Source organism: Etheostoma cragini, chromosome 15 (assembly GCF_013103735.1).
Source record: "Etheostoma cragini isolate CJK2018 chromosome 15, CSU_Ecrag_1.0, whole genome shotgun sequence".
NCBI lineage: Eukaryota > Metazoa > Chordata > Actinopteri > Perciformes > Percidae > Etheostoma > Etheostoma cragini.
Window position 1 is genome coordinate 24,593,544 of NC_048421.1, and position 15,074 is coordinate 24,608,617.

At 45.3% G+C, this 15,074-nt stretch overlaps 1 protein-coding gene across 1 annotated transcript in view; it reads right to left on the reverse strand.

The window, feature by feature from the left end:
* Positions 1-15,074, reverse strand: part of tanc2a (tetratricopeptide repeat, ankyrin repeat and coiled-coil containing 2a) — a 37,866-nt gene that overhangs the window by 4,363 nt on the left and 18,429 nt on the right. The window contains exons 10-26 of the mRNA XM_034894503.1: positions 14,888-14,968; positions 14,006-14,206; positions 13,352-13,486; positions 12,204-12,400; positions 11,999-12,107; positions 11,611-11,733; positions 9,449-9,586; positions 9,248-9,346; positions 7,443-7,634; positions 6,992-7,085; positions 6,378-6,511; positions 5,725-5,848; positions 5,113-5,288; positions 3,868-4,000; positions 1,605-1,696; positions 1,142-1,276; positions 338-438 (exon numbers count right to left, since the gene is read on the reverse strand). Of these exons, the coding sequence (XP_034750394.1) occupies positions 338-438; positions 1,142-1,276; positions 1,605-1,696; positions 3,868-4,000; positions 5,113-5,288; positions 5,725-5,848; positions 6,378-6,511; positions 6,992-7,085; positions 7,443-7,634; positions 9,248-9,346; positions 9,449-9,586; positions 11,611-11,733; positions 11,999-12,107; positions 12,204-12,400; positions 13,352-13,486; positions 14,006-14,206; positions 14,888-14,968 (2,264 nt within the window). The remainder of the gene's footprint in view (positions 1-337; positions 439-1,141; positions 1,277-1,604; positions 1,697-3,867; positions 4,001-5,112; positions 5,289-5,724; positions 5,849-6,377; positions 6,512-6,991; positions 7,086-7,442; positions 7,635-9,247; positions 9,347-9,448; positions 9,587-11,610; positions 11,734-11,998; positions 12,108-12,203; positions 12,401-13,351; positions 13,487-14,005; positions 14,207-14,887; positions 14,969-15,074) is intronic.

A 15,074-nucleotide genomic window follows, 5' to 3' on the forward strand; every position in this document is an offset into this window, starting at 1 on the left:
CGTAATGGAAAACCAAAAAAAGCGAGTAGACCCGAGGCGAGTCGAGTAGATACCACGCAGTGGAAAACCGCCATAAGGTCTACATAAAGAGACTTCAGATACAGTATTAGGGGACCACTAAGGTCTACATAAAGAGACTTTAGATACAGTATTAGGGGACCACTAAGGTCTGCTGTATATAAAAGAGACTTAAGATACAGTATTAGGGGACCACCAATGTCTGCTGTATATAAAAGAGACTTCAGATGAAGAAAGGAGCTCATGATATGGTTAGGTATAGTTGGTTCTATTCAACCACGTGTCCATATGACGGTTTTATGATGTGATATATTGTTACCTGCGTCCCCGCTTGGCGCGGGCTCGGGCATAAAAGCCTTCGTAGGATTTAGCTTTCAGCTCTAGTGCCTTGGTGGCAAACTCCTCGGCAACGCCAAAATCCTGCAAGCAAATAAAAAAATGGAATGATGGTACGGCAAGATAAAGGACAGAAGAAGGACCGCGAAATTCAAGAGACATTCAAGAGATTTTTTCTGTTAATATGAAAAAGAAAATATCAGTAGTGAACTGCACTTTAAAATGTAACTGGCCTTATTTCTTTTGTGCTGCCTTTCAGTAACTTTTTCCATAGTTAACACCTGGTCATGTAAACCATATCATATGTTAAAGTCACCAAACAAAAAAATGTTGGAAATGACTTTCCTTTATTTGGTTTAAATTCAACAAGCAATTTATTGCATTTTAGCAGAATACTGAAATGAGCAGAAATGCAGAACTGGGTACACTTTATTATCCGTTTGGGAAGTCATATAGTTACTGCAATTATCAACAACATTATCGCAGATCGCCTATTTCCCTAATGTTGTCATGTCCTAGACAGAAGATTGTGAAAGAGGAGACTCATTTAGAAATAAAACGAAAAACATTTAAATTAGAAGTCTTACGATTTTGGTGTGTGTGTGTGTGTGTGTGTGTGTGTGTGTGTGTGTGTGTGTGTGTGTGTGTGTGTGTGTGTGTGTGTGTGTGTGTGTGTGTGTGTGTGTGTGTGTGTGTGTGTGTGTGTGTGTGTGTGTGTGTGTGTGTGTGTGTGTGTGTGTGTGTGTGTGTGTGTGTGTGTGTCGGGGAGAGGGAGAGAGAGACTCACATTCATCTTGCGGTGGCAGCGAGACAGGTTGAGCAGCACACACACGATGAGATGTCTGAACGTCTTCAGCTCGTCCCCTGGAAACTTCTGTAGAGCTGACTGATAGGAGTGAGCGGCTTCCCTCACATTACCTTGCTACACACACACACACACACCCCACAGACACAATAGTGGTTGAATGTAGGGCTGTTTAATTATATTAAAAAAATCCCACTACCACTATAATTTAGTCCATATTGCAATCAGGATTATTTAAGCGATGACTCTTTGACTTTTGGAAAGATGTTGCATTTATCAAAGTTAAGTATTGAGCAACCAAAAAAGTAAATGTTTTTCTTAATTACATTTAAAAATTCAACAACATTGGATTCCAGTCCTAGAGGTGGGTGTGTGTGTGTGTGTGTGTGTGTGTGTGTGTGTGTGTGTGTGTGAGATTACATTTGCCTGCGCTGGCGTGCCTTACCTTGTACAGTCGGTCTCCCTCTTGGATCAATTTACTGAGCAGAACCATCAAGATGTCAGGTTTAGATGTAGCCATGGCCCAGGTCGCTGGTCCTACACACACACACACACACACACACACACACACACGTTAAAAGAAGATGACTATGTGTGCTCACTGTGAGAAATGGCAGCATTGTGGCCATGTATGAAACACCTGGCTCCAAACTCTTGAGGCACAAAAGCAAAGATGGATTCCTTGCTTCCACAAAATCCGCATGAGCCCTTTTCTCTTTACACATGTTTAACCATCTTGACTCTTTTTCAAATCCAATCCTTAAAGGAACAGTTCAACATTTTGGGAATAAAAAACTTATTTGCTTTCTTTCTGAAAGTGAGATGATTCCACGCTCATGTTTGCATGGTAAATATGAAGCTACCACCAGCAGGCAGTAATATTTAAACTTCTAGTAAACATACACAACATAATGTATTTCACCTCTTAGGTGGTGCTATAGCAATAGTTTAGAGAATGGCTGCAACATCCCTGCTTATGACTCCAGATGGGGACATTTTGTGCATGTCAAACCCTCTCTCGCTGTCATCTCCTGTCTTAATGGCTTATTAAAAAAAGAATCATGGGAATGGCGTTTGCGTGTTTTACCATTGTACTGTCTGTCATCTTTCACGGTCTGTTTCGTCGGGATGTTGAGTAGAAACAGCTCTTTATGTGACCTATCTTTGGCTAATGATCGCCAATCCAAGGCCCTATGTAGGCGCCACTACCTAGTGGACTGAGCCAGCAGCTGGGGGCTGACGGATCCCGCTAAGCAAATAGCATACCACTTCATACCACAGTGGATATGAAGGAATAGAGGCTCCAGAGGAGGGATACGGGACAGATTTAGGAGGAGAGGCAGCCCGCTACCCTTTACTTTCCCTAACCCTATCAAACGTCAGATCACTACGGAACAAGTCTATCAGATACCACCTGGATTATTGGCAGACCAGTCTCTTTTGCTTTACCGAGACATGGCTTACTGAGGATACAAACTTTCACCTGGATTGTTTTTAACATCATTCACTTTGACAGAGAAGTCAACGGGGGGGGGGGGGGGGGGGGGGGGGGGGGGGGGGGGGGCTTTGCATGGCTGTCACCAACAACAATCACCACAGTGAAGGAGACTGTGTGCTGCAAACACTACACACTGACTGCGTCCTTTAGACTAAATTAACTAATCACTGTCATTTAACTATATGGTTCAAACCAGTGTTTATTCTGGGCGACTGCGATGTCACCACCTATCTGCCAAATTAAGAGCAACATGTCCCAATCCCCACCAGAATGCAGAGGCCAAGTTGGCTTAGAACAAAGTGGAGCAGAAGTGAATTTTTGGGAATGCGAGGGAAGCATGGAAAGGCTTGATCATGATGGGCACAACACCCGACCCTGCAGGGGCCGGCTGCCCAGGCCCAACTCTTACGGAGAAATTGAACATCTTCATTAGCCGTTTTGAAGGGGGCAGCACAACACCCACCTGGAAGGGGTCCAGTTTGCCTACAGGACACTGTCACCAAAAACCTGGACTCAACTTATTCATGGACCTTTCCTCACCTTTCAACACCGTGAGCACTGACACACTTTTACATGACCTCTCTGATCTTCGGGTTGACCAACACTGACCCTGTGGACTAAAGGTTTACAGCTGGACAGACCGACACAAACAGGTGTCTTTTAATGGGGTTAAATCAACCAGGATTATGGAACAAGTGCAGGTATTCAGGTACCTGGGCCCATAAAAAAAGATACCTCCCTGTCCTTCACACAACACACAGACACAACTTACAGTATAAAAGCACAACAACGTCTCCACCTGCCCAGAAAACTCACAACCTGTCAGATCAGCAAGCACGTGTTAACTTTGGTCTACTGCTCCCTCAGTGACTCCTTCTCAATTTAAATATCTCTTCCTGGTGTGACCAACTCAACATCCAACACAAAGCAAGACACCCCCCCCCCCCCCCCCCCCCCCCCCCCCCTTTCTGAGCTGTACAGCTGCTCAGTGATCACGAAAGCCAAAGTTAACGGAGGACCCCTCCCCCCTCCTCCATCCATACCACTGGCCCTACAAGAAATCTTTCATCCCCTTTGCAACAGCCACACTGACCAGCAGTCAGCTGATACCTCGGCACCCCGTGTCCTGTTGTCATACGTCGGTGTGAAGGTCTCTTTGGGACTAGAGCTCTCTCTGTAACCCTGGTGTAACAGTCCTGTAATGTCCCACCTATCTTGGCACCCTTTTTGAGCAGAGCGATGACTGCCGATGTGTTTCTGCAGCCGACTGCCCGATCCAGAGGACGCATCCCGCTGCAGTCCACATGCTCCACCGACGCCCCGTGATCCACCAGGTGCTGCACCTAACACAGAAACATTTACCATGTTTTATTGGCTTATTTCTAAAAAGGGAAGGAGTTTTATGACCAGCTTTCCTCGCGAATGTTCCTAATAAATACTAATACTTTCAGTATTTATTAAGAATTATTTTACTAATACTGTTTAGTACTGTTCCAGTAGCATTTTCTTGCTTCATAATACCTATTCTAACACTTTAACACTATATTTTATATTTTATCATAAACTCCAGTACATCCCGATGCCGGCATTTTAGGCAGAACTGGAGTTTTGTCCGATGAGGGTATCGGCATCGGAACATCTCTACGGACATGGCTAAACACTGCCTCCTGAAGTGATAAAGGTCCAGAGTCTGCAGGACAGGTAAGGCAGAGACTAGTCTATATCCATGACGTTCCACTTCCAGCATTGCTGTCCGAAATTTTGCTGGATTTCACTCTTTTTAGCCCGATGTCCGCCCAATCTGAGGACTATGGTTACCTGGTCCTCAGGTCTCTGCAGGGTAAATCCAGACAGCTAGCTAGACTATCTGTCCAATCTGAGGACTCTGGTTATCTGGTCCTCAGATCTCCGCAGGGTAAATCCAGACAGCTAGCTAGACTATCTGTCCAATCTAAGGACTATGGTTACCTGGTACTCAGATCTCAGCAGGGTAAATCCAGACAGCTAGCTAGACTATCTGTCCAATCTGAGGACTATGGTTATCTGTTCCTCAGATCTCTGCAGGGTAAATCCAGACAGCTAGCTAGACTATCTGTCCAATCTGAGGACTATGGTTACCTGGTCCTCAGATCTCAGCAGGGTAAATCCAGACAGTTAGCTAGACTATCTGTCCAATCTGAGTTTTTTTCATTTTTCCTTCCAGACTATTTAGCAGAGGCACCATGGCTCCGTCCGGCGCTTAGCCCCGCCCAAGACAATTGGGATTGGTTTAAAAGAAGAAAAAAAAACACTAAAGCAGAGCACCTTTTCTTCCCATCCCAGAATGCTGTGTGGACTAGCCAGACCCTGCTCCACAGCGCTGTGGAGGAAGGTCTGGCGATGTGAGACTGTGACAGGGACAGACACACTATTTCTTAAATATGTCGATTACAAGAACTTCATCTGGGTTACGCACCACTTCTGGGTCTCCGCAGAAGGCAGCCAGATCCAGAGGGGTCCGTCCACTGCGGTCAGCGTGACTCGTGGCTGCACCTCGCTCCACAAGCTCTCTGACCAATGGGAGCTGGCCTTTCAGACACGCCCAGCTCAGCGGCGTTAACCCCTCCCTGTCAGCCTGGTCCAAAGATGCTCCTATGAAGATATAGAGGTAGAGGCCCAGACATTTTCCATAACAGTATACTAAAATCTCTTCTATGTCTTTTATATCTATGAATAACTTAAACTGGCATCACAGTTAACTCGTGGTCGACTTAACACAAAGATCATTAATTTATAGATCTCACCATAAAACTTCCCCAAGTTTTCTGAAATTTAATGTTTAAATATGCAAGAGAAGCACTATCTTACGCCAACATTTGGTGAATTTAGGGAAATTCACAGTCTTAAAAAAATGTCCAATAGGAGGGGAGGGGGGGTTCTGGGTGCATAAGTCTAAATCTGTTACTGTGTAAATTTTGTGTAAGTCATTAAGCTTCTGCTAGTACTTTCCCAAACTGTATGCTTTTCTGAGTTTCTGTGCGTTAAGAGAAACACACAGCAGCTCAATACACGGGGGGGGGGGGTTTACCATGATCCAGTAGCAGCTGGGCGGTGGTCATGTGTCCCTCTGAGGCTGCCGTCATCAGAGCAGTTCGACCCTGCTGATCCACCATGTTTACCTCCGCCCCGTGACTCAGTAAGAGGTCCACCACCTGAGGGACAGATGCAAACGGAGACAGGCGCTCAACAACTCACAAGCTGTGATGTGAGGAAGGATATTCTTTTAAGATATGTTTTTGGGATATTTACGCCTTTATTTGTATGGGACAGCCAAAGACATGAAAGGGGAGAGAGAGGAGAAACGACATGCAGCAAAGGGAGGAGTACATCTCTATATTCAGTATGTACAAGGTGAGGTACCCAGCAGCCCCTCTCCCGTCAGGAGACAGGGTCGGGGGGCGGGGGCTGGGGGGTCCAGCACGGGGAGATTGCAATATAAGCCTGTATCTTACTATAAGTCTGATTTAATACGGCGACCCTGTTGACCCCATCAGTGATCTCTTTCTATTCTGCATCCTTCCTACAGTCTAAAACCAGTTTTTAGGGTGCCAAGTACTACACATGTCACTGCAAATTAAACTGAGATGTCTTGAACTGAGGATATTTTTAAGACGTTAGGTCGATAAATGAGGGCCTGTGTGTGTGTATGTGTGTGTGTGTTTTCCGTGTATTCCACCATACCTGTAAGTGGCCATGTCTCACAGCACTGAAGAGGGGTGCCACGCCCCGCCGGTTGCCTTGCTTAACGGCAGCGCCCTGATCCAGCAGCAGCCTGCAGACAGACAGCCGGCCGCTTCCTGCTGCGGCGGTCAGAGCTACACAGAGATACAGAAAAACATATTACATAATTAATTACTAAAATCATTGAATATTGGTCTCTGCTTGCGAGATGTGTGGGATGATGGACGGTGTGAGTCTGTGGCTTAGTTTGGAAAAGAACACACAACTAGGGCTCAACCATGAGGGAAGAATCAGGACAGATATTACAATACAACAAACACTCAACTAAATAATTCACCGTTGATTAATCGCGATCTTCACGATTAGCTAATTGCATTCTTTCAAATCTCGATTTGAAAACGGTTAATCGTTCAGCCCCACACGCAAATCATATTTGTGTTTACATATTTAGAAAACACAGTGAAACTGAGGTCCTGGAAATAAAGGGAGCCAATGGGGTGGAATTAAGTGGAGTGGGTTGCTCAACTTGATAATTATTATTATTAGTAGTACTGGAGTAGTTGTCCTGCAGTACTGTATGTTTGAAGTATGTGGTGTAGTTGTTATAAACAGACCTGTCTCCCCCCACAGACTGTCAGCTGTGTTGATCTCCGGTCTCTCCTCCTCGTTCTCGTCCTCCTCTGGAAGATCTAGGAGGTATGACACCATCTACACACACACACACACAGACACACACACACACACACACACACAGCACCATAACAAATATTACAAACACATCACATGAAAAAGTGTGTCATGACTTACTAACACACAATATTGTAAAAGTGTGTGTTGGTGTGCAGAAGTAAAATAAATGTGTTTGTTACTTTCCATTTGTATGAGTGTGTGTGTGTGTGTGTGTGAGTGTGTTAGATGGTGTGTGTGTGTGAGTGCGTTCGTGTGTGTGTGTGTGTGTGTGTGTGTGTGTGTGTGTCTGTGAGTGCGTGTGTGAGTGTGTGTGTGTGTATGAGTGCGTGTTTGTGTGTGTGTGTGTGTGTGTGTGTGTGTGTGTGTGCTGTTGACCTCTGCGTGGCCCATGCTGGCGGCTGCGATCAGTGCTTGCTGCAGGGCCTGGACCCTGCTGGCCCCCCTATGGCCGCAGCAGGAAGTGCAGCTCCAGTCTGCACGCCTCAGCAGGAAGCGCAGCACCTCGAGGTGGCCCCGCTGGGCGGCGTGCACCAACACACACCGGCCCGAGCTGTCCACATGACCCGCCTGAGCACATGGGGAGACAGAGGCATACATATTTACATATATTGTTGGCTAGTTTAATTTCTAATAAAACATCAGATTTGATAAAAAACATTTGTAAAATCTGAGTTTGTAAAGTATCTAAAAGTGTCAGATTACTGTAGTGGAGTTAAAAAGTAGAAAGTGGTAAAGTACAAGTAGTTCAACATCTGTACTGAAGTACAGTTCTTGAGTAAAGGTTTTAGTCAGATTCCACCACCAGATACTGTGTATAGATTCCGGGGGTGTCAAACCTAAGGCCCACAGGCCAAATCTGGCATCTCACACACTGTGATCCGGAACCTAGTTTTTGCCACTTTTTGTTACTTTTTTCAATGTTCTCGTCACTGTTTTCTATGACGACCACCACCATGACTTTCTTAGAGCCGGATGTCTTGCTAACTGGGAGTGAAGACTTTTATGAGACATGCAATAATATGGTCATGGAAATAAAAACGTGTCAATAAAGTTAACAAGTCACGCCCTTTACATTGAGTGGTGCCCACGTGTAGTTAACTCTGCCACTTCTGATATATACTGTATTTTTGAACACAGGAATCCTAACTTGAATCATTTACAATAATATGGAACTGTGTGTTTGCTGAGAATTTAGTTTTTATTGATTTCTTGCCTGTACTGGAATATTCTTATTTATCTTTTATTTGTAGTTGTTATAACCTGTTTGCTTGATGCAGGCATATTAGATTTAATGCACATTTTAGGTTAGCAAATTATCATTCGTATCCCCAGCTAAGGGCAAGACATCTGCTCAGTGTTCAGAACTGGAATTCCAATTCTTCTTCAACAAGTGAGCTTTACAGAAGGTGCTCCATCAATCTCTAACCTTATCAGGGATGCCAACGCACCTGGAAGGGATGGTTCTTATATGAGATGGGAAAAAACACTGGGGAAACAATGGCTTAGCAGTGTTGGCACCTAAAGGCTCAAATATTGGCTCTGTCGTAAGAAAACAAGGGCACACATGTTGGGATAGGACTGTGACAAGGTTAATGATGAATGATATATTCTGTTAATGAGTTGTTCAAAGTGTTTGTGACTAAGAACCCAGCTCTGTGCACGTTGGGTATTCAGCCTAACCATCTACGTTCTAGATGTTCTAGGTTGTTGGTACTGCCTGGTCATGCCAACAGGATGCAGAGTCGTTGAAATCAGTCCCACCTTCATCACTTGGATTGAACTCACGTCCAACATAGCAAGCTACAGTATGAACGAGTCCTATTTAGACTCTCAGGACGCCAAGAGCCCACTCATTAATATTCTGAATGTTGTAAAGTCTACTAAAGGTGCTCACCGGATACTGTACTGTAACCGGCTGTAACTTTATTTTTGTTTGACGGTTTGCAGGCAAACCTGTTTATCTATATTTGAACAGTGTATTGTTTGTACTGTTATTAATTTATGGACATAGTAGGTGTTCCTAAGAAAAGTTCGTATCTCCGCTGTCACTGAGCTCCGGAGACAGTGTTGTTCTTCATACGGCCACTGGATGGCAACAAAGTATACTTTTATTTTTCTTCTTTATTTTTATTCAGCACAGTGGCTGTAAACGTCTCGCAGGCAGACATGAGGACAGCTACCTTAGCCGAGTGCTGACTCAGCATGGCGACGATGTCCAGCTGTCCAGCTGCGGCAGCGAATCCCAGCGCAGTCAAGCCGTCATGTGACCGAGCATCCACCTAGATAAACAACACAGGACACACAAGCGTGGTTGTGGTAAACTGGTCCAGTCTCCAAAAGGCTTCATAAAGCCAGGGTCTGAGAACAGGAACCGGTCTTACCCGAGCTCCGAGGTCGAGCAGCAGGGCCACGGCGTCACTGTGGCCCAGGCGGGCGTGGACACACAGCAGGGGCGCGTTGTTGAGGACGTCGCTTTGGTAATCCACGTCGGCCCCGGCCATGATCAGCAACCTGCTCACCTGGACAGGTAGGAAGCCAAGTTACAAGTTAGGGACCAAGGTTCTTACAGTTTTGCATTTTTCATTAGTTTTTATTTTCACTTTTGTTTGGACTTTTTGTTTTCAAAGTTTGTATTAGTTTTAGTATAATTTCTTATATTAACCCCGTCCCCCCCCTTTGGTGTTCCCGTGTATTTCCTACCCAGCCATCAGGTCGCTGGTGAAAGCAGCCTGTAGTGTTCTCTGTCCTGCTGTGGTCTCCGGCATGCTGCTGGCCCTGCGTATCCACACATCCATGCCCTGTACTGGGGTTAGCTTCTGTTTTGGGGAGGGGGGGCTTGGCATTCTCCTTTACCTTGTTAAGCTAAGCTAGGTTAGCCTCCTTGTGTTGGTTTCTCTAATGTAGGCTCCTTTCTAATCCGTGGGATGGTCCCTGTAATATCTGTCCACCTTACGCTGCGAGGCTCTTGCTTTTCTCTGACACAGTCCTAATCCAACAGGACTCGGCTTTCTTCGGACTTTGGTACCACCATGAGGCTAGACTCTGTTGTTGTGTTCAATTTGACATGGAAGGCCGAATGTCTGGGTTCCCAGTCAGAACCTTTACACAGATATTACAGTTGTAGTTATCGTTGGTTTTCTAATGCCTTGTTTCTCTTTTTATACGGTTTTTCCCATCTAGTTTTTGTTATTTTGTTAGATTATAACCTTGGTTGGGACGATATGTCTTTTTTCCCCGATTCGATTCTTTATTAACGATTTATGGGTGCTGGTTCGCTTTTAACTGCGATTAGATAGTAATGAATATTGTGATTTTATTTTCCTTCTTTAAACGATGTGTCTATTAAACACAAATTTAATTGTTATCAAAAAAGTCAGGAGTTGAGTTGATTTTCCCACCCTTTTTTTAACACCATACTTTTGCACATAGAAAATATACAGTGATTATGAACAGCCCCCCCCCCCTCAACAGCATAAACATTCAAGGAGAAACACGACACCCATTGGTTACCCTACGTCACAAACACATCAAATCCTAACTTTTAGCGGGGAGGAGGACTGAGCCCAGGCCTGAGTCAGTCCACTGACTACCATGATGTGCTTTCTTCTTAGAAAACATCACTTTTCCAAAATGTCTCATGGTATGTTGTCTCTAAAAGAATATATATATATTTTTTTAATTATTACTTTTTAGTTAAAGGGCCCATATGGTGAAAATGGATTTTTGAGAGATTTTGTCATTTAGACTCGGGCACACGCAGCGGGGCCGACATGCAGCGACATGCACCGACAATCAGCGGGGCCGACACGCAGCGACATGCACCGACAATCAGCGGGGCCGACACGCAGCAACAATCAGCGGGGCCGACATGCAGCGACAATCAGCGGGGCAGACACGCAGCAACAATCAGCGGGGCAGACAAGCAGCGACAATCAGCGGGGCAGACACGCAGCAACAATCAGCGGGGCCGACATGCAGCGACAATCAGCGGGGCCGACACGCAGCGACAATCAGCGGGGCCGACACGCAGCAACAATCAGCGGGGCAGACAAGCAGCGACAATCAGCGGGGCAGACATGCAGCGACAATCAGCGGGGCCGTCACGCAGCGACAAAAAGCGGGGCAGACATGCAGCGGGGCCGACATGCGGCGGGGCCGACATGCAGCGGGGCCGACCCCCAGCGGGGCCGATTACGCAGTTGATGGAAATCAAGTGTAAACTTTAGTAAGCTGCCCTAAGCTAATATTAGCAACAAGAAGCGTTAGCCTGAAGCTAGGCTACTCAGGTGAATCATTGGCATAAATTATAAGTATGGTGAAAACAAAAATGTCAGTGTTACCCTATAATATAAAAGTATTTATATTAAGCTGAATCATTGGTAAAAAAAACTAAAAAACAAAATATTGATCCTTGGGAAACCATCAGTATTAAAAATCGTTGCAGACCCAATCCTGATCCAGTCATGGGGGATGGAGTGTTTCCCCCAGCCCTAGCTCCAGCATGTACATGCATGTGTGTGTGTGTGTGTGTGTAAAATGTTACCTTGATGTTGGGGGTGTAGAGGTTGCGCAGTGATGACAGAGCAGGGCTCAGGTTCTCCGTGCTGTAGGACAGCCACAGCCCCTGCAGAACTGAGGAGGAAACCCCGAGCTTTTTACTCAGACCCTGGAGACGAGAACAGAAACAAATAGTTAGACGCGTGATGGAGATATCTTTGGACATGTCTATAACAATAACTCAACAACTTGCAAGCAACGACAACTGGAAAACCTTCAACTGGAGTGCTTGTTTCCAGGCACTCACCCCCCCCAACCGTTTTTAGTACACCTTGTACATTAGAATTAAAGAACTAAGAAACTCTGTCTTAAAAAGAAATAGCTTTAGCATTCAAATTAAGTATCATTCTCTTGTATCATCTAGTATCATCAACCTTGTAGATGTGAGCCTTGAGGATGTGGTGTCCCAGCTCCAGCGTCTCCTGTCGGTTTAACTTTCCTTCCTGTCTGCAGAGCCAGAAGGCCAGGAGAGTGTGACCGCTCCTGGAGACAGACAGACACCTTATTTAGAACTTCTCTCTTTCTTCATGGTTCCATGTCGTCTTCACACTGTCCCTCTCTCACTGTCTGTCAGTCTACCTGGGGTCACAGAGGAACCTGTCGTCCTGACCCTCCTCTCTCCACATCAGCCACTCCCTGAACGAGGCATGGTTCAGCATCCTTTTGCCGTCGCTCCGCCGCACTAGGACAGAGGAGAGCTGCTCCAGACGGTGCACGAACTCCCCCCAGTGTAGCATTCCTCCAGTCAGAGTGCCCGCATTCACCACCTCAAACAGCTGGAGGGGGAAAAGATTTCAAGTGGATTCATATTCCATTTTCATTATGTCAAAGATATGCTAAAAAGACGCACGTGGGATTTCTGCTTCTGCGGGGGCTTTATGCAGAGCTTTAGCTGCAGCCCATGGAAGTGGCCTGGGGTCTGCAGCCTTCTAGCGTTACTTTTTAAGAGATCAGCAGGGCATGTGTGTATGGGTGGGGAGTGTGTTGCGAGTGAGAGAGCGACTTTAGACCAGGTACCGTCTCTGGAGGCATAGTGAGAGAAACAAAGTGTTAACATTTACATACACATATTATTCCGGTGTTGGTCCTTTTACCCAAAGAAGACGATATTCCAACTGAGCTATTGCAGACAAAAGTGGATATTCCACTAATAATTCCTGCGCAAAATTTCTAAGTTTTCCACAGGTGGACTAGTTTGACTGTGTAAAGACAGCGTCCCTCTTTCATTCCCTCAAGCGCCTCCTCGGAAAGGTTGGGGTCACGATGTTTGTGCATATTCAAAAACCTGTTGATGTCCAAGTGATAAAGTTGGAAAGTAGCTGTGTGTCTCCTCGTCCTTTGGCCCTGCATCTCTAGCGCAGCTCTGCACACTGCTGGCTGCTTGGCTTGTGTACAACAACCATTGCAACACACAGAGCTGGGCGGGAGCCATAAACACATGGCAGAACCCCCACTGAGATGCAGATTCTGAGTGTGCTGTATATACAGTATGCCCAAAGAATGCTTCTAAAACCTGAAGAACCCTAAATCCCACGTCATAATAACAAAATGCTATAATCGGAAAAATGCCTTATTTGGAATATCCAAACAGAATATTGTGTTCACATGACCAGTATCAAATTTGACACACACACACACACACACACACACACACACACACACACACACACACACACACACACACACACACACACACACACACACACTGACACAGTGACGGTGTGTACCTGCTGGTCGGTCAGTGGGTGCAGCGACGCCACAGTCACGCTGAGCAGTGGAAGAACTCTCTGGAACGATGACTGGGTGGGAAACCGCATGTTGAGCTGCAGCAAGTAGACTTCTGCTAGACTCACAGGGACCACCTACACACACACACACACACACACAGTCTTCCTGTATACTGTATTTCAGAATGAATACTGACTATGTCTACCTAAGAAACAAGGCAATAATAAAGTGGAAAAAAAAGAAAAAAACTGGCTTGAATTTGATTACACTTGAAGCTCATAGGACTCAATATTGTGATGTTAAAGCTCTTCTTTTTTTCTTTCTTTTTTTAAATATACACTGTGCCTTAACATCTCATTAATTTCTTTGTGTGACTAAATGACACACATGCACATCTCACTGAGCCAGTCTGAATCTGTCTGACAAACACAGGTCACAGGACTTCTTTAAACCAGAAATAACACATTTTCTCACAATTTATTTGTGAGAGCCTTAAATTAGACTTGTGCTTCCAGAACAATTGTCCAAGTCATTATCTTTCATATTTGACAAACTTCAAACATCATTTTTTCATTTTACCTCCACCTGTTCTTTCTTCCCTCCTTGCCATTGACTGCATTATACAGTCTATGCTCCTCCCCCCCCCCCTTCACCTTGAAGCTGGAACTCTTCAGGACGAGGTATCCTCCCTCTATCAGGTCCAGGGTCAGCTTCAGGTAGAGGTACGAGCCCCTGCTCAGGCTCTTCAGGTGGCCGATCAGCTTGGCCAGCGCCGTGTTGTCAAGGCGACCGTTGCCCAGCGATACATTGCTTTGGATCTCCGCACTGCTGTGGATACGTTGCATCAGGTAACCCTGAGAAAAAAAGGAGACAGACAGACAGAGGGACAGAAAGAGGGACAGACTGAGTGCACTGTCAAGGTACAGGTGAATGAGGCCAGCAGCACGGTGGGTGAAGATCAGTAGACTTAATCTTCCTTCTATTCAGGCACTCAACTCAGCTAAGAGAAGGGGTTAGCCCGAGCTTATAACAGTGATATTCATTTCTTTGTCTTCATTATTATTATTATTATTATTATTATTATTATTATTATCAATTGTTTCAGTTTTTGTAGTTATTCTTTTAACTTTCATTAGCAACCATTCATTGTTAAACTCGGGCTGAAGCGGCTGTATGTGTTGTGTAAATTGTTGTGTGGTTTGTGTTGTATGTTCTCATGTGATGTATTTCTTCTGCATATAAATTGCTTTTTTGGGACAAAGAATAAACTGAACTGACAAACACGGAGCAAAATTCCTTCTCTGCATTTAACCCATCCCTTAAGGGAGCAGTGGACAGCCAATCACAGCACCCGAAGACCAAGTCCAGATCAGAGCCAGGGCACTGACTGGAGAACCTAGTACATGTTTTTGATGGTGGGGGGGGAACCCCACGCAAATATAGGAAGAACATACAACATAAAACTCCACACAGAAAGGCCCGGAACAACCTGGATCCAAACCCAGAAGCTTGTTGCTATGAGGACATGGTGTTACCTGCAGGTCCTGGTCTATGGCGCTGTTCTCTTCCATCCTGTCCAGAGAGATACAGTGAAAAGGAAGAGAACGAGTGATGTCCTGACAAAAACACAGAGAAACAGATTTGGTTTAGCTTCCTGAGTGGGAAATGTAGTTTCTTGACTCCTTAAAGCTGCATTATATCTGATCTCATGCAGGGGGGGGG